The sequence below is a fragment of the Pseudopipra pipra genome, chromosome 22, assembly GCF_036250125.1.
Source record: "Pseudopipra pipra isolate bDixPip1 chromosome 22, bDixPip1.hap1, whole genome shotgun sequence".
Classification (NCBI taxonomy): Eukaryota; Metazoa; Chordata; class Aves; order Passeriformes; family Pipridae; genus Pseudopipra; species Pseudopipra pipra.
In genome coordinates, this window is record NC_087570.1 from 2090633 (window position 1) to 2117014 (window position 26382).

Below are 26382 nucleotides of genomic sequence, written 5' to 3' on the forward strand. Positions count from 1 at the left end.
TCTCCTGCTCCTGTTCTCTCCCCTCCGCCGGCTGCCCTCGCCCCGCAGCCCCCCCGGTCCCCGCATCCCGAGGATGCTCCCGCGGCCGCTCCGCTCGGACCCCGGCCGGGAGCTGCGGCGCTCCCCGATGGACAACCGGGAATAGAGCGCGGCTGGAGCCTCTCCCGCTGCTCTGAGCGCCGGGAAGGAGGGAAGGCGAGACTCGCATCGCATCTTCCAGAGGGATCTGCGAATTTGCGGAGGAAAGGGGCTGTTGGGCAAATTTAATCAGATGGTTTAGCAGCGCCGGCGAGGCAGCGCCGCATCGCTGTGCTCCGGCCCCACCATGGGCACCGGCATGTGCTCCAGGAGGCAGAAGGGGCTCCTGCAGACCGCCTTCTGCCTGGTCACCGTGGCGTGCCTGGGCTCCGGAGTTTTCCTCTACAACCACTTGCAGCAGAAGGTGCGGAACGCAGAAGCCCTGGCCCAGAAATACAAACAGCAGCAGGAAGCGCTGTCAGCGCAGCTCCAAGGTGAGTGACCTGCCCTGTGTGCGTGTCTGTGTGTGCACACTCTGCCTGAACTTCCCTCGCTCCCGTCGTTACCTGCCGCTGGCTTTGCTGCCCAGCCACAAGCGGGTGCCTCGGGCATGTTCAGCCTTCGGCTTTAAAGAGCTCTAAGGTGTTGTGCCCGTTTCCTTCCCCCCGTGGCTGTCTGGAATTAGAACAGCCGTGAGTCCGAATCGCTGCTCGCAGCGAGGGGAGCGGAGCGTGTCGGATGGGCGAGTTCAGCTGCGTCACGCCTATTCCATTTCTTTCCCCTTTGGCTGTAAAAATTAAAACCTCTGTGAAGCAGCACCAGCGCAGACAGGGCTCGCAGGGGCTGGCTGGGCAGGCTCCGAGATGTGGCTCCTCTCTCTACCCTGTGTCTGTCCGGGAAGTGAAGGGACAGGGAAGGGATCCTTCGGTAAAGTTTGTTGTCACACTGTGCTGCCCATTGCAAGGAAACAAGCCCACCTTCTTCTCAAGAGGCTGAGCCGTGACTAGAAAGGTCTTGCCGGCATGCTTGGGGCTGATGGATGCCGCGGCACACAGCTCCCTAAAAGGGGGGAGAAGGAGGAGGAGGAGTAAGAATTGGCTTTTCTGAGCCCGCTGACCAGCACTGGGCTCCTCTGGCAAGAGCTGCCGGGGACCGGAAGGCGAACACAGTGTGTGTATTCCTCCTCCCCCTTTCTCCCCTCAGTTGTCCTCCTTCCATAAATGCCTAACTGTGGGAAAATGGCACTTTAGCCCACGGGGAGGTCTCGGCAGGGAAGACTGAGGACACACGTTACTCCATCCCTGAACTCTTACCTCCTTTGTCTAGTCTGTCATCCCAGCCTTAGTGCATCTGCCAGAGCGACGTTTCCAGCAGCTGTCACTAGATTTGAAGTCTCCAGAGGGATTTGCTGAGCTCCCTGTGGAGAGGTTTGGTGGGAATCCACTCTGGGGAGCCAGCAGTTGGGGGGGCAGTGCTGGAGGGCAGGCCGGGTCTGGGTGCCCACGGAATGAATTTTATGTGCACAAAATATTGTTTGCTGTGGTTCCACTCAAGGTCAGGAGATGCATTTAACCCTTTTTTTTTTTTGTCTAACAAGTCGGTTTAGATCGCAGTGTTTATGTTAGAGCTCTTCCTCTGGTTTAAATCAAATACAGGGTATCCATCGTGACCTCTGTGGACCCATCCAGTGATACTGTTTCCAGAGCCTGTAGTGCTCAGGAATTCTGCAGATCTGTGACTCGACGTTTATGTCTTTCAGGGTTAAATCTCCTCTGCTGGTTCTGTGTGCAGTGTTGTAATGCAAATGTAACATCCTCCAAGGGCTGCTTGAGCCCAGGGCTGTGTATTTCTGTTTGTAAACAGCCAGAGCAGAGTGTGGTGTGTTCCTCTCCAGGAAACATGCTTTAAAAAACCAATCAGTCTTGGAAAGGGATCTAGTGTGTGTTTTGGTTCACTGCTATTATGGCTTGTTTCCATTCCTTCTATCAGGCAGTCAAGCACCTCATGTGTTGCTCAGTCCCAGCCACGATTTCCACCTGCATCCTGGGTTTGGGAGATGCCAAGATCAGCAGGGCAGAAGTTAACCCACATTCCTTTCTGGTGTGTCAGCATCTCATGCTCCTCTTGGAGAGAGAGGCTGGTTCTTCAGAGAATAAGCTGACAGTGGTAGCCTCAGGGAACCCCAGTTTTGGCAACAACAGGCTCAAGCCAACAGCTGAGCCAGGCTTATATTTTTTCCACCCAAATATGCCTGAATGGCAGAGCTGTAGCCTGTTGCTGGGGTTTCTATCCCCCCTCCTATTCCTAAATACAGTTGTTGCCATGGCTACCCTTTTTTATTTTGAGAAGACACTTGCTCGTCCAACAAATTTAACAAAGGCAAGGCTTCTTTTTGGGTTTGGCTGGTGGGAGAATCCTGGTGACTGGCAGAGAGGAGCCAGTTCATGGAAGGTTTGCAGTGCAGGGCTGTCTGGCTCATCTGGCCATGGCTCTGGTGTCTGTGCTCTCCCTGCAGCTCTGTGGTGCTGGGCACAGGAGAGCTGGGGCTCTGGGCTCCCTTCCTGCCCTGTGCTCACTTGTTGCATGACTTTATAATTCCTGTGTCTTGGCTTTAGTTTCTGTGTCTTCTGCACCTCGTTCTGTCTTTTCAGCAAGGCACTGCCAGGAACTTCGTTGTTTCAGCACCTCAAATCCTGTGTTCTGGCTCATTTGGCAGCAGGTGACTGTTCCTTAGTGCTGAGTTCTGGCTGAATCCCAGGATTTAGATCCTCACCACCCTCTATTCTCCCTTATAATAGCAAATTGTTAAAGACTTCCTGGCTCCCTGGCCTGCAGAGCTGTAGAGTGCCAGGTTGGTTGGATGAGTTGCTATGTTCCACCATGAAGATAAGTGTAGAATAGAGAATCACAGAATTATAGAATATCCTGAATTGGAAAGGACCCACAGGGATCATCAAAGTCCAGCTCCTGGCCCTGAGAGCAGAGACACCACTGTGTGCAGTGCTCTCTGCAGAGCTGGACCCCCCTGCTCTGGGCTCTGGACACCTGGAGGAATGGCAGGAGAGATTACAACTTTCTTTTCCAGTCACTGGGAGTCACTTCAGTTTATCTGACTTATGAAAAAAAAAAAGAAAAAAGGGTCAGGAGAGCCAGATTTTGTGTTCTAAAATTCTGAACAAACAGCCCATGATGTTCCTGAAGCCTCCTCTGCTCCGGGATGGAGCATCAGGATCTGTGGCTTTGGGTGTCTGCACGAGCCCATCGCTACAGATGCTTTTCATTGCTGGTATGAGGTTCCCATCACATCAAAGACTTGCCCTCAGGAGGCTCTGCTACATAGGACTACAAGGAAGTGAGATGCTTCTGGCAGAAACATGAGTGCCCAGAGCTCCCAGATCCTTGGGGAAGTGGCTGATGTTCTCAAGGTGACAATTGCCTTGAACAAGTCGTGAAGGAGCACCCAGGGTGTGCTCAGCTGGGGAAGCCCTCGGGGTGACATCTGAGTAGTCTGTTGGGAAAAGTGTTTCTAAAAATAAAGCTGTCACGAAGGAGACACTTGGGCAGCTGCAGTGATGGCTTCAGCAGCAGTGCTCTGCTAGGGAAACCTCCCTCCAGATGGAAACCACGTATTTCTGCTGTGATGGTTTGAAGAATATGGGAGTCTCCTCGCTCCAGAGGAAAATCTTAAGGCAGTGGCCCAGTCCAAGGGAAGCATCTCCACCATTGGGGTCTGTCTGTGTTGTCTGGGGAGGGTAACAAAGAGAAGGAAGGAGATAAAGTGGCTGGTGACAGTAGGAATTCCTCACCTAGGGCACTGTCCTTCCTGCTCCCTGAGGGAGCACGAAGTGATAGAGGATTTAGGTGAGCTTTGCTGCTCCATTATGGCCCAAGTGGAGCTGGCAGGCTCTATAGATCCACTTGGAGTGAGAGCACGAGTCTCTTGGGACTCTTGGCTTGACAAGATTTCGCCAAGGAATGGATTAACACTTCTTTTATGCATAAAAACCTCGCCCCACTTAGTTCATTTTCCTGGAGCAGGTGTGTTATGGCACAACTTACCCCCAAAGGTCTTGGCTCTGGAGGGATCTTGGCTCTGGGAGCAGGTTTCTTTTATCACCTCTCCCCTCTGACTTGCTGCCCAGTGCTGTTCTGGCCCGGTGTCCATCTGTGCCAGGGGGATGAGGAGCCTGTTCCAGCTGAGGGAGAGCTCTTGGTTTGTGTTCAGCCATCAGAGTGCATTAAAATCACCATCCATCAGGAAGCTTCTGTGGTGCTTTGATTTGTCACGTGGCTGCTGCATGAAGCAGCCTCATCCCTGTCCCTCCTCTGCTCCTGGGCACATGCAGGGGCTGTTTTGGGTGGGATGGGACAGGGAGCTGCCTGGCTCACTTTTCCTCACTGGCATGAGGGCCAGTCAGTGGAATGGGAGAAAATGTCTCTCCTGCATGCAGCTCGTGACCTGGAAGGCTCTGGCTGCCTTAGCCCTGGCTGGGCACTTGGTTCACAAAGACATAGTTTAGCCCTTGGCCACTAAAGCAGCTCTTGGGCATCACAACTTGGGCTCCAAAGCAAAACCTGAGGGCAAATACTCACGGGGTGAGGCCAGTGTGTTGTATTGTGAATATCCACGGTTTCCAGCCCAGCTGTGCCCTCCCTGCTCCAGATAGGAGGGGAAATATGTGGGGGGAAAAAAAGCATGTGTAAGGAAGGTGAGGTTTCTCTCATGCTGTGCCTCTCTCTGCTCCCCAGTGGTGTACGAGCACAGGTCCCGGCTGGAACGGTCCCTGCAGAAGGAGCGAGGGGAGCACAAGAAGACAAAGGAAGGTGAGTCCCTTGCAGGGTTGTCCCAGCAGTGGCCAGACAAGCCCCCAGCTGTCCTGGGGGAGAGGTGTGTGCTGTGCCCAAAGCCTTCCCTGCCTCAGGGCCGTGTGTGGCTGTCCCTGAGTGCCCCAGGTGAGCTCAGCCCCAGTTTGTACCCGGGGAACAGTGAACTCACGTGTTTATTGTCCGTGGGCAGAAGGTGCTGGGAGGGAGCTTCTGTTCTCTCACACTCCCACTCATGTCCTCAGTGCAATCTGTGAGTAACAGTGCCCAGGATGTGCTGTTTGAGCACTTTAAGTGGTGGCTAAACCTGGCACTGGACCATGATTTTTTTCTTGGAAATATGTCAACTTTCCTCTAAAAGTGATTTGAAGATGCTGAGCTCTACCAGTGCTTAATGATATCAGCATCACTGCCCTCCACGACACATGGACAATGCAGACTGTCAGATCCTTTAGAGCTGATGTACATAAGTAGATATAAATATGCAAGATATTTTACGACCACGAAATCCAACAGGAAACAGAGAGCCAACAGTTCAGCCCTTCAGTGGAGTGCTGTGCTTGGATGTCAGGCCCCTCTGCACCTGATTGTTGCTGGCAACTTAATAACTTGGCTTTTATCTCCAAAACTGGTATGTGGAGTAACACCAGTGCTCCTCACTCTGAGGTGCTCTGGTTTTCTGGAAGTGCTGCCACACAGCATCCAGGCTTGGCTGCATCCCTGAGGGAGAAGCTGCATTTCTGCCACCTCTGATCTATTTGGTGAGCACTGACTGAACAAATACATCCTAATATGTGTTATCTAGTCATGGCACCTGCCCATTTTAAGAAGGTGGTGCAGATGAGATCAGCAGATTCATTCCTTTTGGTCTCACAGAAGCTTTGGTTTCTCTTTTCCAAAGTCTTTTCACTTCAGAGCACCCCAAATCCTCCTGCAGCCTCAGAGACATCGAACTGTAGCCGTTTGTGTGCTGAAGTAGGAAATCACTGAGGCACTTGAGTACAGAGTGGGAAAGCAAAGACATTTGGGCCAGTCTAGCTGGGTGGACAGCTCTCATGGAAAACACTCCCATCTTTCCAAGGGCACTGAGTGGTCTCCTGGCAGCATCTGCATTCCAGCTTGTTGACTTGCAGCCTTTTGCTCAGCAAGGGGCTGATTTCCCCCTTCCCTTCCCCCCCCCCCCAAAATACAAACCAGATCCTCGTTGAATTCCAGCTCGTTAAATCGCCTTCTCTTCTTCCACTTCCAGATTTTTTAGTGTACAAGTTAGAAGCTCAGGAAGCTCTCAACAAGGAGAAGGTAGGTGAGGTTTGTTCCTCAGGGTGTCTGTGTGATGCTGGTAAATATTTCCTCGGGGTTGGGGGGCCAGGGCTGCTGCCTGGGAGGCACGAAGGTGGGTCTGTGTGCATGGTGCAGGGTGAACTTTGGCTGACTCCACTGGGCAAGGCTGCTGGTGGGTGAGGATTTACTTCATCTGAGGGAAAGACTGCACAGTTCTCGACCTGCTCTGCCCATCCTCCCGTGTGTGACAGCCCAGGAGACGATTCCCAGCTCCTGGTGGGGCAGGGAGCCCTGTGCTGCAGCCTGAAGGGAGAATTGCTGCTCCACCACACAGAAGAGCCCTGGAGAAACTGAATTCAAGGCACACCACGGGGAACACGGAGAAGAAAGACCATGTGGTGTGGGGAAAAGCATATCCATTGTTTTCCGTCTCCAGGGATTGTCAAATGATTTTCACTTGCCTGTGGACTTCTCATTCAGCAGGGAAAAGGACTCTTCAGTGAGGGTTGGGAAGAAATGCATCCCTGGGATACAGTCTGTCACATTCACTTAGGTTATAAGGCTGGGTTTATTCCTTTCCCAGAGCATCTGCTGATGAGATGGTGGAGAAGGGGAATCGCTTTTAGCCCCTTCATCTGTGGGTCAATGTCAGCCTGTTACAGAAAAACTCAGCCATGAATATCTGATTTTTTTTAATCTGTGCTCATTTGCTGGTGATATTTCATTCCATATTGAGTATTTATCATATAAATTGAGTTGGGAGTTGTAGTGGGAATCTCTGCACGGGGGTTAGTTTGCACTCCCACGGTGCTGCTTCGTGGATCAGCCACGTTGCTTTAAGGTCCCCAGACGTGGGTCCCAGCATGTCCTGGGACAAGCTGCAGCCCCCTCAGGTGCCACTGCTGCTCTGGGGACAAAGCCTTTGGGCACAGGGGGTGGTGACTCCCACCCCTGCTGTGAGATGTTGGTGCTGTGGTGAAGAGTGGAACCTTGGGGGCACAGGGGAAGAACCTGACCCTTAGCGAGGCATGAGCAGAGCCGCTGAACTGGTCCAGACCCCTCTGTGGGCACTCATAAATCCCTCTCCACTGCTGGTTTGTGCCAGCTGAGCCTAGTCTGGCTGCTGTACCCTAGTTACAGAGCTTGCTTTAGGCTCCCTCAATTGCCTAGTGATCCATTTTTTGTTAAATGGTGCAATTTTGGTGTGTAGGCGACAGGCTCAGCTCTGCTGCTCTCTGCCTCCCCCTCAGCTGCTGCCAGCAGAGCTCAGCCTTCGGGGAGGGGGGTTCACTGTGCACAGCTCCTTCAGCACTGGGCCTGGCCTAGATACAGAGCTGAGGGCTGGGAAAAAACTCCTCTGAATGGGAATTAAGAGCCCAGTTAATGAGCTGGTGTGAAAAGGTTCTTTTCCAGCCTTGCACGTTCCGCTGGTCCCCGTCCCCACCTGTGTGTGTGAAGTGGCTGGGCAGGTGCTCTGGTGGGTTTTCCTCCCTGCCTTGGGTTTTTCTGGACTCTAATGGCACTGTTGAATCTCTTTTTTTTTTTCTTTTTTTACCCCAGCAAGACTCCATGAACAGATATGGGGCCCTCAGCTCCCAGCACAAGATCCTGAAGGTAAGGGAGGAGGCTGGGTCATGGACTGACCATCTGCTGCACATTAAAGGATGCTCCTGGGAAGGAGAGTCCTAGCAGGGACCCAGGGCTTCCTGCAGTCAGTGCCAGCAGGGAGGGAGGAGACCACTCTGTGTTGATCTACATTCCTTCCTGACTGTTCAGATCCAGGGGAGTTTCCTATTTATTCTGTATCAGATTACAGCTTTCACCTACACCTCCATTCAATGGCAGCCTTTGTGCACTTTATCACACAGGATTCTGCTGTTCAGCCTGCTCCTTTCTGGGTCCCTTAGTGTGAAAATGGGTCTATTCATTGTAGCTTGCCCTTTGGGCTAATACAACATATTCCAGCCCATGTGAGAAGCTCAGAGCAGGGCAGTTTATAGCATTTTATAGCTTATCACGTGCCCTACCTGGGGCATATCTTGATGTTAAATTTTCCTGTTGTTAGAGCAACACAACCAGGGCTGGCAATGGTGCTTTTTAAAGGTTTTTAGCTGGAGCTTTGGCAGCGAAATGGTAATTTAATTCTGGGCTGCAGAAGGAGGGCTGGGTTCCAGCAGCCCTCAGCACCGCTGGGTTGTATTTCCTGAGCAGAGCTGGACCTCCAGCTGCCTGGCTTTTGGATTCAAACTTCGGGAAAAGGGAAGTACAGTTCTGTCTCTTGGGTATTATCCAGCACTGTGGACTCTGGGAACGCTTTGCAATAGCAACATTCCTCCTCATAGCAACTGCTAAGGCTGAGCAGAATGCTCTGGTTTGCTGCTCTCGAGGGGACAGTTGAGAGCATTTCGTCCTGGCTCCCTTTCTCTTGCTTCCTTTTATTGGAGGGGTGGGGGGAAAAAACCCACCCTATTTTTTTTTTTTTTTTAAACTACATTTACAGCTGCTGAAAGACAGACCAGCCCTTGGGGCTGCAGAGTGGGAGATTTCAACCCCCCCACCCTGAAAAAGCAGCATTTAGCCCAGCTTCTGCTAGTTATGAGCCTGTGAGCAACACTTCTGTTACTGGAGCCCAGGCAAAAATGCTTCCCACTGGAACTGGCTTCCTCAGGAGGAAGATTGCTGCCAGGATATGGTTCCTTAGGAAGTGGACATGTCACGCTGAACAGAAGCAGCTAACTCTGCTAAGCTGCAGGTCCCAAAGGGTCCCATGAAGCCACAGCACATCTGGCTTTGGTGTCCCTGGCCTCTGCTCTTCTCCTGACCTGCCCTGGAATCCTCCCTGGCTGATTTACATCTGGAGCTGGCACAGCAGCTCGGAGGTGCAAGGGCCTTGACTTGGTCCAAAAATAGCAGTTGTGATCATTGCCTGTGTTGTCTGGATTCCTGCTGGGGCCAGACTTTGTCTCACAATTCCTTTCTCCCTCTTGAGTGGAGATGAAAGCGTTTTGCTCCCATCACTCTGCAGAGTGCATCCTGGCATTCACTGGAGCAGGCAGGCAAGGAGGGGGTGGCTTCAAACAAAGGAATTTTTGACATGAACTTCCTGAAACTGCTGGAACGTGAAAACTGGCAATGAGCTGTGCCCTTCCTTTGCTTGTGGGTTAAGGCATCCACTTACTGATTCCACTTTGTACAGTGCTGTCCACAGAGCTGCTTTGGAATCCTGGCAGGAATACCTGGGTTTGAGGTTCTGTTCTTTTCTTCTCCCCCTTCACCTGCCCATTCCCCAGAAACCTCAGTGCCACAGATCTGACACATTTGGGCACTACCTGTTGTCTGAACAACAAAGGGAAGGTGGGAGGAGAGAACCTGCTGCCCCGAGTTCCTGCAGCTGAGCTGAAGAACTCCCGATTTTTGGAGGATGATCTGACTTGTGAGTGATAAGGATTTCCCCGTATTGCAGCGTGAGCACCAGAGAAAAGCCACGACAACGTGGTCTCTGTGTTCCTTCAGCCCAGCTGCCTCTGGGCATGATCTGCACAACACTCATGTGCTCTGTCCTGTGGTTTCTGCTTGGCTGAGTAGAACAGCAGAACTGTGAGGGAGAGGAGGGAATGGCATTGCAGCCAGGTGGGAAGGCAGCAGAGGTTTCTGGGTTCCTCAGGATTCCTGGCCTTGGTGGAACTGCCTGGGTCAGGAATGTTCTGCCCACAGGTAATTAAATTGCTTCTCTGAAAAACAGTTTAGTGTGTTCCAGACTTCCTGCCTGCAAATAACACAAAGGCATCTTTGGATTCCTCCTCAGGTCTGCACACACTGGTCCCACCACGCTCAGAAAGCAGCTGAGAGGGAGGATGCTCCATGCAGCCTCAGGTGCTGCCTGTGACCTTGGGCAAGGCACTCATATCCCTCTCCAGCTTCCTGCTGCTGTCAGAGGATGAACATTCCCTCCCTTCTTCCTGCCTGGGAGCAGTCTGGGGACACACATTATGCACATCACCTTCCAGGCAGAATATGGGTTAGGAATTAATTGACCTGAGCTGATGAGGACTTAAAATTCCTTGAATTTCTTAAGAGTTTCTTGTTCAAATCAATCTTCACTTGCTACTGTTGGTGGTTTCTGATGTGTTTAGTATCAAAATGATTTTAAGGAAGTGGTTCCTCTGCAGAGCTTTCTGCCAGGGGCTCTGATGAGAACTGCAAGTGCCTAATGCCTGTGAAAATCAAAGCTGGAATCTTCTGTGCTCTTTATTTCCCCCTCTAGATCTTGTGATCTGATTAACCTGACATCCTTGTGTCTCTTCTTTATCCTGGCTCTGGGACCCCTCTGCACCAACAGCCTTCTCCTCTGCATCACGTGTATTTTTGGAGCACGGCTATATCTCTTTTTAGTGGAGGATAATTGCTTCAGGGGGAATTCCTGGGCCACAGACACTTTGTTTTCCTGGGGATAAATGCAATCATCAATAGCATTTAGAGGTTTGGGGTTTTTAGAAAACAAAAAAAAAAGAGAAAAGATTTATTTTTTTTTTTTTTCCAGGAAGGCTGATTGAAATGACTGCCTGGACTCCTGAGGGGAGGGGGGTGTGTGGCAGGGCCAGGGTTCACCTGAGAGCCAGTCAATCTGCATACATAATTGGTGTTGACAAACTGAATGTGGAAGGAATCTCTCAGGGTTACCATGGGAACAAAAAAAAAAAAAAAAAAAAAAAAGGAGGTGAATTCTGGTTCAGCGGGTCCGAGCAAAAGGATGTTTCTGCATGTTTTGTTCTTGGGCCCTGCAAGAGGGGAGGGGAGAAGGGAACAGCTTTTCAGCCCACCTCTATCTGCTGAATTCTTGGCCTGCTTGAAATAGTCTGTGGTCTTGGGAGAGTCTTGTTATCCTGGAATTGGATGCCTGTGAGCCCCATGTTACTGAGGGGAATGGGGGCTCTCTCTGGTCCCTGTCAGAGGATGTGGTGTCCTTGCACAAGCTCTCCCTGCTCCATGGGAACTATCCTCGCAGGTAAAGTCCTTCAGCATGTTGAGATTCTGGAAAGGACCTTGGATTTTCAAAGGATTCGACAGGGATTTGGTCTGATGTCAGCAAATGTCACAGCCCGTGTGCTCTCAGAGCAGGGTGTGCAGGGAGGCTGGGAAGGAGCAGGAGCAGTTCCTGTGTCCCAGAGCCTCCACCTCTTCCAGGTAGGAGTGAACCTGCCATAACATTCCACTTCCAGTTTAGTGGCTTCCAAGGAGACCTCCCAATCCGCTCCCTGAGGTGGAGTTTAGCTGGCATTTCACATCCCCCCTGAACCACCGGACACAGGGAATACCTGACTGTGCCTGGGATTTCTGGGAACAAACATCTCCTGCCTCCCCAGGCAACTTGTTAAACAGGGGCACTCAGGGAGCACTTGGCAGCAGCTGAATCACTCCTCTCCCTGCGCTGACTCTGTCACTTCTCTCATACCCAGAACCAGCACGACGATGTCAAGAAGCAGCTGCTTGACCTGCAGGTGCAGCACAACAGCCTGAAGCTGGAACACCGCAAGACACTGGAGAGCCACAGCCAGAAATACGCCCAGCTGCAGCAGGAGAAGGACAGCGAGGTCACCAGCCTGCAGGGTGAGCGGGCTGGGGGAACACCAGGGCTGAGCTCAGGCCAGGGCAGAGCTTTCCTCTGCAGGTCCCCCAAAGGGTCTGTGAACACCCCAGGGATGTCCCTGTGTGACAGTGTGCAGCACCTTGGCCCTCCTGGACCTTGGCTGGAGTGTTATCCTGCCCCGGGTGGTGGTGCAGGAACAACCTGCAAATCCTGGGGTTTGAGCCTGGGAGCAAATCAAACACACTTTGTGCAATTAGTGTTGTGGATCTATAAAATGCCTTTAATGGTGCAAGTATCGTAGACAATGCTGATCCCTTTAATTCCCAAAGAGTGGTTTCTATTTAGTCTGCTGTTTAATTACATCGTGGGGATTTTAAGGTTTGCATCTGTTCTTACTTGATTAGGTCTGGAAGAGTGAAATCTGATGATGTCTTGTTTGTTTATTTTTTCCTCTGGTCAACAAAGCCCACTGGAGTATCTGATGAGTACTCCTGGGTTAGAAGGAAGGAAATTGAGGATAAATAAGTGAAACCTAAATATTTGATTGTCTCTGTTCCTGAAATACTCGGCCCCCACTGCTCAGGGCTGCCAGAGTGGAATGGAGGGATTTTTGCTAGACTGGTTCTTCTGGGGGACTGTCTGTCATGGTCAGAGGTCTTGGCAGCAGCATCTGTGCTTGCTGTCACCTGGCCTGGACCAGCTGCCTGCAAACACAAGGTAACAGGTAAAGCTGGAGACCCACAGGACACGATTCCATATTTCCTTCTGGCTGCAGGAAAGACAGAGCCTTCCCTTCTCAGTTTGATGTCAACCTTCACTGCAAGGCAGGAGTACAGCACCCAACATCAGTGGGAGAATGTCCTGTCCCCGGGCTGAGCATTACAAAGGAAAGATATGCCACTGTAATCAGAAATATCTCTAATACTGAGCTGAAACCTTGTGTGCAACTCAGCCCACAACAAAGGGCTGAATCCCTTCCCAGTCCGTGGTGGCAGGTGCAGCTGTGTTTGCAGAGAAATCCCAGTGCATGATGTTCTGGTGATGATTTAAGAGAGATTCAGGAACCGAAACAGGACTGACATTTTTGGACACAGTCTTTGTTTCACACTGGAGGGTGCAGGATTATGTCCAAGGCAGTGAAACGTCAGTACACGGCGTGTCTTGTCCCTGATGTCCCTGAAGTACTCAGGAGCGTGCAAAGAGCTTGATAAAGCTCCACCCCGGGGGGCTGCAGGGCACAACTTATCTAAAATCCCAGGAATAGCCACGCCTGAGGGCAGAGCTGTGCCATGATTGCTTTCTGTGAGCAGGTTGTGGGTATTTTGTTCGTGCCATCAAGAGGCAGCTTCTCTCTGAAGGAGGAGGGAAGCTCCTTATCACATCTCAGGAGACCTGAGAGACCTCCCCTGTGGTTGTTTCTTAACCTTCCAGTCACCACAGGCAGGGACAGTGAGTGCTGCTCTTCAGCTGCAAGGGAGGGGGTGAGAAATGAGGTAGCAAATATCTTGCTCTTGAAGCAAGCACAGGGAGAGCCTGACCCTGAGAGCAGTGGTTAGCAGAGGCTCTGGAGAGAAGGGTGTTCCTTGGAGTGCTGGAAGGAATGATGGATCGGGTTTGTCCGTTTCTGGCTGGTGCTTCCCTGTAATTCCTGGGCTTGGAGAGACCTGTGAGGTGCAGGCTAATTTACCGTGAGAAAGGGAGATACTGCACTGGCAAAAAATAGCTCTTTCAATCAGATTTCTTCTCCTCCTGCAGATACAGTGTTTAAACTCAGGGAGGAGAGCAAGCTCCTTCGGAAGGCCCACCAGGAGGTTCACTCCCAGCTCCTTAATGCCCAGGTAACCCACCAGGGGCTGTTTGTGGGACACTGGGGTCTGCATGCACATCAAATATTCTCTAATTGCTAACTCTTATCAGCTGTATTCCGCTGCTGACAGGTGTTGGCAATGTAGATCCATACAAGTAAAATTTTCCACCCTGGAGTCTGTCCCAGCAGCTGAAAACCCAGGTAGTGCTGCACAAGTCCCTGGGGTTCAAGGCAGCGTGAACCAGCATATTCCCAACCCTGGAACGCCTCCTGTCACCTCCACACATCTCAAGCACTTCCAAATGATGGTGGATTGTCTTTGTTTATGCCTATTAAATTAGTTGCAGAGAGAAACAGCAGCGCAGAGGGGCCTTGCCTGGTTTGCTGACCCCCTTAACAGGCTTTGGATGGGCACAAGCTTTGCATCCATCCGGGTTGTTCTGCCTGGGAGCAGCATCCTGCAAGTTCATATCCCATGAACTGCTCTTGGCTGCCTTCTCCTCATTCCTTTTATGTTAGCTGCGCTGGGTGGTTTTGTCGGGGTTTGTTTTGTTGTTTTAAATGTTAATTTTAAGGTCAGATTTCAGGGGGAGGAACTGAAATCAACAGAGCCTGCTCAGGAATTAATTTCCTGCTAAACTTTCCTTGCTGCTTGGAAGCTTTCCTACTCAGCCCTGTCCCTAATTTGGTCCATTTCCAGGTACCCTGGCAAGCACATGAAAAGCTCTCCCCCCTCACTTTCCTATAAATAACCAGGGTGGAAGTGGGGAGCTTTTCCTGAGTGGCTTTTTCAAGCCCTACTTTTCAGGGTTGGAGCTGAAAGAAATAAGCTTCAGGAGAGAGAGAGGAAAAAGTGTGTTGCATTTGCTTACCAGTCCAGGAGAATTGATTTTTCATTTGTCTTGCAAAGTAAATTGGATTGTCAAGTTGGATTATGCCAATTATTGCCAGCCCTGCTGAGATGAGCACATCCAGGGAGAAATGCTGCAACTGGAAGGAAATAAATTGACCTGGGGGTGTGTGAGTGTGAGGCACAGGAGGAGAGGGAGGCACAACTAAGACCCAGGGTACAATTCTTGTGCCAAGGCAGGAGTTACAGCAATGGCTCACGCACTGAACAGCATCAGGAAAAGGACCAGTGTCACAGCTCAGCACTTTCCAGGGTAAAAATGTCCAATAAGATGCAAGACTGGCAAAGGGGAAACACAGAATATCCATGAAATCTGGAGGGAAAGCTGAAAACAAGCTTGTCATTTATGGTTGTGTGTTTTCTCCAGCCTTTCCTATGTATAAAACACATCTCTTTAGAGTCCATCTGTGCCAGACAAACGGCCACAAAGGGTGGCTGCTCCCAGCAAGGAGGTGCTTAACCCTGTTACTGTGGGAGGTTTCTCCGTGTCCTTCTCACCCCCTCAGGCCCAGATGGAAGAGTTCAGGCAGCTCAAGGAAGCTCTACAGAAGATGCCAGGCTTCAGAGGAGGAGGAGGAGGAGCTGGGAAGGGGCAGCAGCCCGTGGTGCCAGCCCACAGCCAGCTGCAGCTGGGGAGGCAGAAGGTGTGGTATTCCCAGGAAAACCCTGGTAGGAGTGTTCTGCAGGGTTCCTGTGGGTTTCCAGCACAGGGAACAAGCCCAGCTCCCTCCAGCTCAGAGTTTGCCACTGTCCTTTCTTCCTTGCAGGGTTTTCCAGTCAATCCAGAGAACGGGGTCCCTCTGGCATCCCCAGTCTCTGGGTTCCAGAGGCCGGCAGAAGTCCCGATGCTGCAGGGACAGAACTCCTACAGCAAGGACGGCCCGAGGCCACAGCCAAACGTGCCCTTAACCCACCCCACCCCACCCCAGGATGCCAACTCGCTGCCAGAGGCTGTGCCAGCCTGGCCAGCGCGCCGTGGGGACGGGCACGTGGTGAGGTTCACCCGGACCATGAACAGCTTCCCAAACGGGAACCCCGTACGTTCCTGGGGCTTGGCTTGGGGAGCTCAGGACTCAGAGAGCTGCAGTGCTCTGTGTGTGTGTGAATCTCACAGCCCTGGGGTGGCTTCAGACTCCTGTCCACTTGTGGTTTCGCCACCAGGTTCAGGGGAGTGGGATGAGGTTCTTCTGCCAGAGCTGCAAAGAGTAAATCATAAAATCAGCCCCCCCCCCCCACCCCCTGGGCTGATTGAGAGTGAGTTCTGGACAGTAAATATCTAAAAAAAGACAATAAATTGCAGTGTGGCTAGACTATAATTACAGTAGCTATTATAAGGATGTGGGGTGGGGGGTTTGGAGGTGGTTTTGTTCCTCTTTCCTTGGAGATTCACCTACCTGAGAGAGGCCCGGCTCAAACAGGACGTAAATTATTTCCTTTTGTCTTGGAAGGAGAAGGGCCTGTTCTACTGCAGGCTGGACAGGGCTGTAGGTTTGTTCTGGAGCACTTCTGAATCTTTTTTCTCTGATAAGAGATTTTCTGGCCCATAAACCTGCCCAAATGCAAGAGCTGGGGGTGTGTGGTAAGATTAGGCTCTCGTGCACATCCCAAGCTGTCTCCTCTCCAGGACGTGAAGATGGTGATGCGCATCCAGGTGAGGAGCCACGAGGAAAGCCAGGCTCCTGGGCTGGCCCTGCCTGGTCCCAGACAACCCTCTGCAGCAGGAAAACCTCCAGTTCCAGACAGCCACCTCTCCCCAGGGAACAGACAGGGGCAAATGCAAAGGTTGGTGGCACACAACTCCCTTCTGCTCTCAAAGTTTAGGCTGAAGGTTCCAAACAGGGGCACCCCTGGTCTCTCTCTGCTCGTGTTTATTGTGGGTCTACCTGGAAGGTAGCTGAAGAAACAACCTTTCCTTGGGGTGTTACTGGTGTTGTCTGGTCAGGATCCTGTTGTACTGGATGCTGTAAGGCACTGGGGAGACTGTTCACTGTCTCAGCAGCACTTGCGGGAGACTGGTTTGTTTTGCAAAAGGAAAAAAATGTCTCTCTGCAGCTGCAATTCATCAAAGTCTGGCCATAATCCAAAAAGGGACTCTGAAAATAGTGCTTCCTCCTTTAACTTATTTATCTCCTGTCTGTGTCCAGGTCCTATCTGTTCAGCTTACCGGAGCAAACAGGATTTCGTGTCTGTTTTATCTGTAGAGGAAGCTTCTGGATTTCATTCTAGATTCAGCCTGACCCTTTCTGCTCTTCTATTTTTTTGTTTGTTCATTTAACCTGTAACCTTCCCAGGGCAGGGATTGTGCTTTTCTTCCTCCTTCAAATGGCAGTGTCCTCCCCAGGCTGCTGTGACAGGCACAGGAGTTGTGCCCAGGGGATGTTCTGCTCATTCAGGGAGGGACTTGTGTGGGTGTCACTGAGGGTGAGGTGGTGGTGGCACAATGGCCTTTTTTCAGCCATGCAGAGCCCAGCCAGGTTCCCATCACTCTGTGAGACTGAAAATGCAAACACTGACGTGTTTGGCAAGTGCTTTTTCGGTGAGGACAGAGGTCCTGGCATGTTTGGTGTGCTTTGCTTTTCCTGGATCTATCATCAAGGAATTAAGGAGCAGCTGGAGGCTGTTGTTTGCACTGTGGGAGATCTGTGATAAGGAGCACATAACCCAACCTTGTCCATGCCAAGAGCAATAAGGGACCTCAGGACAGCACAAAGAGCCCATGGATCCAAGGCCAGGAACTGCTGCCTTGGGTGGCTGAGGTTCCACGTGAGCCCTGGAGGGGCAGTTTGCATTTTGATGGTTTTATAAGGGGGGGAATCTGAGCTGAGGGCTGGGTTAGGATTTTACTCACTGAAAGTTTTGCGTGCTGGCTTAAAAAGCTGCTAAAGCCAAGGCCACTTCTCCTTTCTCAGCTTTTAAACACAGAAATATCCTTATGCAGACTTTTAAATCTCATGCAGAGGACAGGCTGAACCGAGCAGTCGTTCTGCTTGAGACTGCTGTAACTCACCCAGGTTAAAAGGGTTTGTTCAGTCATGTTTCAGAGTCCCTACTACTGGGACTTCATCCCTTCCTCTACCCTTCTTTGCTTCTGAAGCTGTCCCTGAGGAAGGATATTTGGATATTTGGTAAGAAATCATTCCTTCTGAGACAGCCCTGCCTTCTGGGCTTTCCCAGGGGTTCACTCAAATTAATATGAAGATATTCCATTTTTTTGCTTTGACCTCAAACTGCTTTCCATGCAGTGGAAACGGAACATTTTCACTGTTTGGGTTTGCACAGGGGCAGATGCATCCTATGCAAGAGTTTTATAAACAGGTGCTGGTTAAAATATCCATCCCAGTTGCAAAGCTTTGTATTGCAGTTTTCCTCTTTATTTTGAAAGGGATTTTTTTCTCCTCGTAGCCAAAATTCTACAGTTTTACTTCAGCAGCATCTTCATTTTCAATTAAGTTGGAACAATAAAGACCACTTATGGTTTTGACATTTTCTAAACCCTCAGATTTGTTTATTTGGGTATGTGTGAGGCATGAGTAAGAATCTGTTTAGAACTGGAGTTCGTTGCCATGTAGATGTTATTGTATCATATGAATAATAGTAAGAGAGCTCCCAATAAATTGTGTTTATAAAGCATAACTGCTTTTGTACTATGTGGCATATTAAATGTTCTCTTTCAAGCAGATATCACAGCAATTAATACAAGCTGCCAGTTTTGTCAAAAGGTTAAATTAGGACAAAATTCTGCGTGTGTTGGAGTATTTTTTTTTTCTCTGCTTGCCATTGTGAAATAGCTTTATGAAATATCTCCTGGTGCACTGAGGCAGGGGGTTCATGTTTTGTTCCATACCCTCGTTGCAGCTGGAAAGACATAGTGAACAAGGTGAATGCCCAGATGGACGAAGAACAAGCACGTGGTTACCCAAAGAACCTCCAGTTTGAGCCCCAGCCTGGGCAGGAGGGGCAGAGGGGCAGCTCCCAGGCCCCCAGCCAGGGGAGAGGGGAAGAGCATCACAGAGCTGAGCAGGGAGGAGAGAAGGAGAGGATGGATGAGGAAGAACTGGAAATGGGTATGGTTTCCCTCATGGCATTAGAGGAGCATTCCTCTGCAAACACAGAGCATTGGCTGCCTCAAATCCCTGCTTGGCACAAAGTTAAGGCACTGGTGACACTGAGTCTGAGACACCACTGACTGTGCCTGTTCCTTGCAGATGCAGGAGTGATTGAGAGGGAGGAGAACTTGCACCCCCAGAAAGAGACTGTTGTCCAGGAGCCAATGGTAAGGAATGGTAGAATGATAAAATCACAGGGTTCTTTGGGTTGGAAGGGACCTTAAAAGATCATCTCATTCCAACCCTCTGCCGTGGGCAGGGACACCTTCCAGCAGACCAGGTTGCTCAGGGCCCCATCCCACCTGGCCTTGGAAAGTAGTGGTGCCACTTGTCATCTGGATGCAATTCCAGCTTGGAATGAGAGTCCAATAAGTCAATAATTACCCAGAAGTTTCCATAACGTGGAACTCCAAACACCCAGGATCTGGAGGGATTCAGAGGGATAACAAAGGCTGGGGTTTTTGTTTTTACAAACACTACCAGGCTTGGGGAGGCATGACTAAGTGCTGCAAGCCAGCACTCTGCTTGCTGGGAAGGCATTAAGCCTTCTGCCTCCTGAGGAGACATCCTGCCAGGTACTCACAGGAGGCTTTTCTTGTCCAGATGCCAGATGATGCTGCAGATCCTGCCCAGGATCCCAATAACCAAGGCGAGGATGAGTTTGAGGAAGCTGAGCTGGAGAGACCCGACTTCGAAGAGAAGGTGGGAGGTTTGGAGAAGTTCAAGGAGCCCAGTGTGAAAGAAGAGTCAAAGGAGAAGCCACTGAAGGTGACTGACATGAGGGCAACCAGCAGGGATGGGGGGGACCCCCAGCTGTGGATGGGGGGAGGCAGAGGGCTTAAGGACTCGAAGGAAAACGTCATGTTCCTGGATGGATCCATAATCCCACTGCCAGGACGTGGCAGGCAGGAGAAACCTCTTTCTGAGTGAGAACTGGCAGGTTGGTCAGTCCCAGAGCTTGTTCTGGCTCTGTCCTCTCTGCTTGTTGAAGTCACCCCTGGCATTTGCAACACCTGCATGGCTGGAGAGACGTGGAATAGGGGATGGCTCACTCACAACTGCTCCTGCACAGGGGCTGTGGCTTTTCATGCACTCAAGACCAAAGCCAGAGACAATAATATGAGTCTCTGCTTTTCTGGTCGATGCAGCCCTGCCTGTTTCAGGCTCCTGGCAGCAGTGCCAACACAAGGGAGCTCTGCCTCCTTGTTTGCCTCCTTGCAGATGGAATCCATTTACTTCCCAAAGTGTTTCTCGCTGCCTGAAGCCAGACTCGGCTTGTTTTGACAAGCAGCTGAGTGTTGCTTGTTTTAAAAATGAGTGTTTTATCTGTCAGGCTTTAAAATCGTGATTAATAGTGAGATTAAAAAAAAAAAAAAAGACCTCCAGGCCAATGAAATCAAACAAGAGAGAGATGCTGGCACCGAGAGAGTAACACCTCCTTGAGATTAGTGCAAATGTGGAAAGAATTAGTGACATCAATACCTGGCTCTCAGATGGGGCTGTGCTGTGTTCCCTAAATAACTCACAGATTCCCTGCAATCCTGGGACTTGAGGCAACAGCCCTGGGACCCTCCTGCTGCAGGAGAAACCTCTCTCCACAGTGGAAGGAGCTGGGAAGAGAGATTGGATGGAGGAAGCACATGGAGTTTGTGTTGCCTGACTGTTTCTTTGCTCCCCCTGATTCCTGGTGCAGCTCAGTCTTCCAGACCTGGGGCTCCAATGCCAGTGAGCTGTGTCCCTGGCAGGGAATGGGAGCAGGCTGGGGCACTCTCAACGGTGTCTGACTGTATTTTGCAGGATGCTGGCAGACCTGCCAAGCCCAGGGAAGACCCAATGGATGACTATCAAGAAGATCAGGAGCAAGAAATTGTACGACACCAAGGTTCTCCCCCTTTCCCTCTCTGGTGTGGTTGTTACTGGGAGTGTTGGGAGCCAGGAGCTGGGGAGGACTCAGCTTTTAGGGAGCCAAATGTGAGCACTGGCTTCAGGTTGGCCTCTGCCTGCCCAGTGAGGTGGATCTCCAGAACAACCCTGGGGCCCACCTACCTCTGCTCCCTTTTTCAGGGGTTCAGAGTACCCTTTATGTTCTGTCTCCCCTCCTCATTTCCATCTGCATCCATCTGCAACAGCTGGGCTGTGGGATACTTCCCAAACAGGAGCTGGGGGGAATTACAGGCTGTGCCAGTGCTACTGGGCAAGATCCCTGTGTTTCTCCAAGCATGAGCTGGAGAGGATCACCCAGAAGGCTTCTGACTCACGTAGAGAGAAATGAGGGATCCTCTTCCAGTCTCATTTATCCTCTCCTTGCCCTTTGTGAATGGTTGCTGTGGGATTTTTTCCTGCAGTTTCAACATGATTGCTGAGGAATTGAGGGCTTGGGCTGCCTGCTGGGAATGAAGAGAGTGGGGAAATGAGGGGTGGGCAGAGCAGAGCTGGTGTCAGGAGGTTTCCTTTTCCTGTGTGTATCCAGGCCTCTTGTAGGCTCTACACTGGATAGTTGGACCTAACAGTGTCCCTGGAGGCTGTGCTGGCTGCTGCCTACCACAGGTGGGATTTGGGACACAGTTTTCCACGTGGTGGATGTAGAGTATCATCTTCTACAGTGGCAGCAGGCTGAGATGTTAAAGTTGCATTGGAATGCCAGGACATTAAATGTGCTTAAAACAAACAGGCTGATCATGGCAACACCTCTGTCTTGGCTAAGTGACTTGCCAATCACACCTGGCAGAGGCGAACTCTTCCCTGTTTTCCCAAGTTTCTAAGCTGGGCTGGTATGGTAGCACAGCTGTACTGGGAAGCAGCACAGTGTGCTGCCAGTCGGGGTCTCTTTTTCCAGGCCTTGCTGATTTTTCCCTCCTGGCTGTTCCCTCTGCACCCAGGAGGATCATGGAGGTGAGGTGGATGACAACGATGACCTGGAGCTTGTCCAAGAGCAGAAGGACCGTGTGGGCCTGCGGGGAGCTGGTGGCAAGAAGGATGACTACTACTGAGAGATGCTGAAGGAAAACGGGATACTCTCGGAATGAGGGGACGGGAACTCCTCCTGGGAACTGGCTCCTGTATTAAACACTGCCCAGAACAAAGGCAGGAGGAGGTAACTCTTGCAGGCCCTGAGCAGGGGCCTTGCAGACGTGATTACATCTCTGTGTGGGGGCCGTTGGCTCTCCGGTCGATGGCATGGAAGTGCTCCCAGACTGTAGGAACGATTTTATCCTGCTGCTTTTCTTAGAAGCACTTTTTGATTTACTGTGTTCTTCACCTTCTTGTTTTCCATATCCCCTCCACAGCTGGAGAGGGGGTTTTTTTGTTGGTTTTTGGGGGTATTTTACCCCCCTGGGCAGCAGAGGGGTGCCTGAACCGATCCCTGGACTTACTCAACTGATTGCTAATACAAAGGAATCTCTCTTCATAAAACATTTTGCTCAGTGGTGTTTCTTTAACACAGCCTTTTTGCTCCCCTCAGAGTAAGGTGGGAAGGGAGTCAGAGGAAATTATCCTGCTCTTTGTGTGGGCAGTGCAGGGATGATAACCAACCCTGAGCTCCCACAGATGTGATTGTGTACCTGCAGTGTGTGTGCCTGTGTGTGTGTGTGAACAGCTGGATCCTCTTCCTGGTGCAGAGACCTCCCAGTGACCCAGAGGAGAACCCTGTGGAGTTCTCCTTTCCTTGGATTTGAGCCATGACTGTCCTGCTGGGTTTGGAGCCTCCCCATCTAATGCTGTGCATCTTGGCCTGGCAGAGCTGCTGCTCCCTGGGTTCCTGGAGGTGTGGGCTGGCCTGCACTAAGACAGGCTCTTCTGTGATGGTGCCAGGGACTGCCATGCAAAGAAATGGGAAAGAAGGAATATTTGCAGCCCAACTAATGCAATTCCATCCTGTTCAGCTCCTTTCCCGTCTCCCAACAGGGAGCTAAGATCAATTTTGCATCTTCTAGACAAGTTTTAATCAGCAAGTGGGGTATTTCTAGTGTTCTGTTGATGCAGATTGAAACCTGTGGTGCTTTACTTGATCTCCAAAAGATATCTTCCCTGACCTCAGGTAGAAAGAAGGAATGAGTCAGCTGGAGTCCCCGGGATTTAAGGAGGCAGCTGAAAGGAGAGTGGGCTTAATCATGATATCTCAAAGCCCAGGACCTGGTTTAGTCATCCTACCAGGGCAGAGCTGTCACATTCCCTGCCTTGTGTAAGAACCATGTGTCTGAGCTGTCTCCTGCTTCCTCATCCCCACTTGGAAGTCCTGGACCCTGGGACATCACTCACCAAACGAATGGTTTGAATGTGGTCACCCGGTAAAAGATCAGAGGAGAGATCTTTGTTCTCCATTTGGATTAAATTTTTTTTAATCCCTTGTTTGGGGCATATTTGGTAAGCACTTTTAGACACTTGGGAAAACAGTATTTATTTCCCAATAAGCTCAGTCTTTTTCATTCTGACAGTATTGATTTTTTTTTCTTCCACTGGTTGTAATGGAGCTTGAAATTTGCACTTCATAGGTCTTTTTGGTTCTTCAATTTTTATTCTGCTTGTGTTTCCTAGCAGCATGATCAGCTGTGCAAGTCCAGCTCTGGGGTAGAGTGGAGTGGTCAGAATAAGCAAAGGTGCCAGAGGCAGAAGAGCAGTCAGTGGCAGCTCCAGGGAGTCTAGGAAATGATCTATTAGCCAAGTGCCCACTGAGCCCACTGAGGAGCTCACTGCAAAGCTGCAGGGGGGTTTAAGGCATCCAAAATGCCTTGAAATGGTTAATGCTGCCTTGGTTCTTTCTATGCCAGCCCTGCTGTATGATGCAACACTGCTGGGCCCCCAGTGCCTGCTATAAATAGCACATTCAGAACAGATTAGCTGGACTTGCAGTTACTGGTTCAGAGCATCCTGACCAGAAATACCTCCAGTTCTCAGCTGGGCCGCCGAGATGTCATTGTTTCACAGCTCAGTGCAGGATCCATGACCACACAGACCGTGGCCTGGGTGCCAAAGCTTCGTGCCCAGGCTGCCCCAGCGAGGTATTTAGTGCAGCTCTGTGCCTGCTGCAGCTCATTCGCTCCTCTCACGTGCTCCCCGTGGCCTGTGACTGTCAGAGCACGTAAGTTCAGCCCCTGCTGGAAGTGAATCAAGCACTGGAAATAGAAGCCCAGTGGGGGAGAGGCTGCACACTGATTCAGACTGCAGGAGCTCTCTGGATTAGGAGGCAGATTCTCTGCGTTTGCATGTCTAGGATGAGTAATCCTCGAAGTTATGACTTGGAGGGAACTGCAGCAACTCAGGCCTGAATGTAAAGCTCCCTGCTAGGAGGATGCTTTAGCAACCATATGTCATATGCTGCCCTTAGCTGAGAGCTGAGCATCTCTGCTCTGGAGATTGTCTGCCCTGGCCATATCCAAGACTAAAATTAGCAAGAGTGAATTGTGAGCTGTGGCTGGTTGGCGCTTCCTTGCCTGGCCTACAGCAAGTTGCCCCCATTTTCATACCAGTTCACTGTTTCTTCTAACAGGAGACAATAAACTCAGTGAAGGAGAACCAGAAAAGCTGAAACCCCGTGGTGCTGGGTCTGTCAAAGCTGAGTCTGGCCTACAAAGCAAGCTGGGATGCTGCTGGTTTTGATGTGCTTCTGGGGGTTCACTGCTTACAGCAAATCCTGGTGTTTTGCCTGAGCAGTGAACTCTTGAAGTGATGACATGAGAAGTCCAGGCTGAGTTTTATTTAGGGCACAGAAGAAGGGCTTGAGAAACAGCTGGGTTACTAAGAGAACAAACAATGAGACAAAAGGTTCGTATGAAGCCAGCACAGGCAGACTGACCAAGCCAAAGCATGTGGGTTTGCTTGGCTCCTGCACAGATAATTGTTTTATGCTCAGAGCACAGTGCAGGGCCGAAGGACACGGGGCAGAAGGGGCAGTTAACCTGTAGTGCTGGTAAAAATTTTTTGATGGGTTCAGGGTTTCCATTGCTGTGCCAGCTATTTTCCTTCCCTGTACCACATGCCAGACTGTTGGATCTCTCAGCACAGCTCAAAGTGAATTGCAAAGCACCCTCATAAGCCCCCTCAGAGGCCGGTGCCAGATCCCTTCCCTGGTCATGGAAATGGTAACAGCTCTGGAGTGCAATCTGCTCTCCACAGTAGTCAGGAGAAGTGCACAAAGTTGGAGGCAAAACTTGCTTGGCTTGGCTCCAGCCATTTCCTGAACACCCTCATATTTCTCTGGAAGGGCTTTCAGATCTTCAGTTTTGCATCCAGCTGGGATTCCACAGGTGAGTTTGCCCCAGCCACCAAGAAGTGCCTTCAGCAGCACAGCACCTCCTATTGCTCTGATAACAGTGTTTTCCAAGGAGAGCAGCCATAACTACAACTTCAGCATCCTTTTCTGTGCTGATCCTATTTTTTGATTGATAGCTCTTGGTATTAAAAGAGATTTCTAACAACTTTTTAAAGGCTAGCAGGCACCCCCATTAAATTTGAATAAAAACTAGATGTGGAAATAACTTATAATACTTGGTATTGTTAAATTAAAGAGTTCATTAAGGATTATATATTTTAAAAGGCCAGTCTTTCTGACAGGAAAGGGGGTCCTGATGTCCAGATCCTTGAGTTACGTTGTTGTTCAGTGCATCAGAAAATGCAACTATTTAAACAAGTTCCACATTGCTACAAATAACACTTCGTGTGCAAAGTAACACCTTCCATGAAGTGCAAGGTGTGTGATCGGGGTCTGTTTTTTTGTTTAGGCTGTAAAATAAAAATAGGCTTTGGAACATTGTTTTTGTTATATTTTCGACTTATGTAAGATAATAAACACTTCAAGAGAAAATTTACACAGTTAATCTGCAGATCTCGTGTTTCCAAACAGGTAACACACTGAAGAGCTACAGCAATGTGTTTAGGCACATTTCTGAGAGTTTTAACCAAGCAATATGATAATTATTCTGTTTTACAAGTTAAATATAGACAAATGCTTACATTTTGCTATGCAGTCTAGAACAGGACCCTATGTAAAACCTGATCAAGATACAAACAAAAAGAAATGCCACTTTTTTCCCCTGCAACCTGCAAAAGACAGGACTTAAAGGAACTTTTACCAATTTAACTGCTGAAAGGTTCTTCCAACACTGCTTAAATCTGTATTTTTTATCAGTGTTTCATTAGAATGCTTTGGTTTCCATATTTAGACAAGCCTATATGCTCGTGTACATCATTCAAGGTCGTTCTGAGAGCATTAATTACGGTGTAATGCTGGGATGGAGCACTGCTGTCTCCTGCTGTGCTGCACAATCAGCTTGCTGGCTCCAGATCCAAGGGATGGATTGGGTTTGGTCCTGCTGCAGAGAGAGGAAATGGCATTTGGCAGAAGACAGGAGGAAGAGGAGTATCCTTTTTCCTTCGCTCTCCCATTGTGCACTAAGACCCAGAGCGTTATCACTGCTCTCAGCTGATGTCCTGAGGTGTCTTTCTGTACTAGATCCGTGCCGAGTTTATTTAAATTTCCAGTGCCAAGAGGTTAAAGCAGCCTGGATTAGAAGGTATAACCATTAAAAAAAAAAAAAAAAAAAAAGTCTGTGTAACCCCCGTTTCTTTGAGCAAGCTTTGCATCAGCTGGAGGGGAGCTCTGCCACTTCCACAGCCCTGCCGTGGATCTGCATCCCTCCTGGTGTGAGCCCCTGGGGGGGCAGAGGCACCTCCCGACCATCCGCGGGCACATTTCAGGGGGGGTTCAGCCATGAAACGGTGATGATTATTGCATTTTTGAAAGTTAGATATCAACAAATGCTTATGTTCTGCTATAAAAACTGAAAGAGGATCCTATATAAAACCTGATAAAAACACACGCACACACAAAAGGCAACTCTCCCCCCTCCCC

At 50.2% G+C, this 26382-nt stretch overlaps 1 protein-coding gene across 2 annotated transcripts; it reads left to right on the forward strand.

The window, feature by feature from the left end:
* The first annotated feature begins 325 nt into the window (after positions 1–325).
* LOC135426024 (Golgi integral membrane protein 4-like) lies at positions 326–21947 on the forward strand. 2 transcript variants are annotated; one of them, XM_064678962.1, is made up of 14 exons: positions 326–512; positions 4768–4842; positions 6092–6141; positions 7684–7737; positions 11580–11730; positions 13466–13548; positions 14934–15071; positions 15195–15464; positions 16052–16209; positions 18283–18491; positions 18633–18700; positions 19137–19301; positions 20331–20415; positions 21413–21947. In XM_064678962.1, exons 1-14 carry the CDS (start codon positions 326–328, stop codon positions 21427–21429), a joined length of 1710 nt encoding a protein of 569 aa, XP_064535032.1. In that variant the 3' UTR covers positions 21430–21947. The 2 variants fall into 2 exon arrangements, with proteins under 2 accessions (XP_064535032.1, XP_064535031.1); XM_064678961.1 differs by having other exon boundaries at positions 20331–20402.
* Positions 21948–26382: the final 4435 nt, after the last annotated feature.

Bases quoted from the DNA above. Each gene is read 5' to 3' on its own strand.
- LOC135426024 (XM_064678961.1), top strand. From the start codon at position 326: ATGGGCACCGGCATGTGCTCCAGGAGGCAGAAGGGGCTCCTGCAGACC. The intron at 15,465-16,051 runs GTACGTTCCTGG...TCTCCTCTCCAG, and splicing joins GCTTCCCAAACGGGAACCCC to GACGTGAAGATGGTGATGCG. The intron at 19,302-20,330 runs GTGACTGACATG...TGTATTTTGCAG, and splicing joins CAAAGGAGAAGCCACTGAAG to GATGCTGGCAGACCTGCCAA.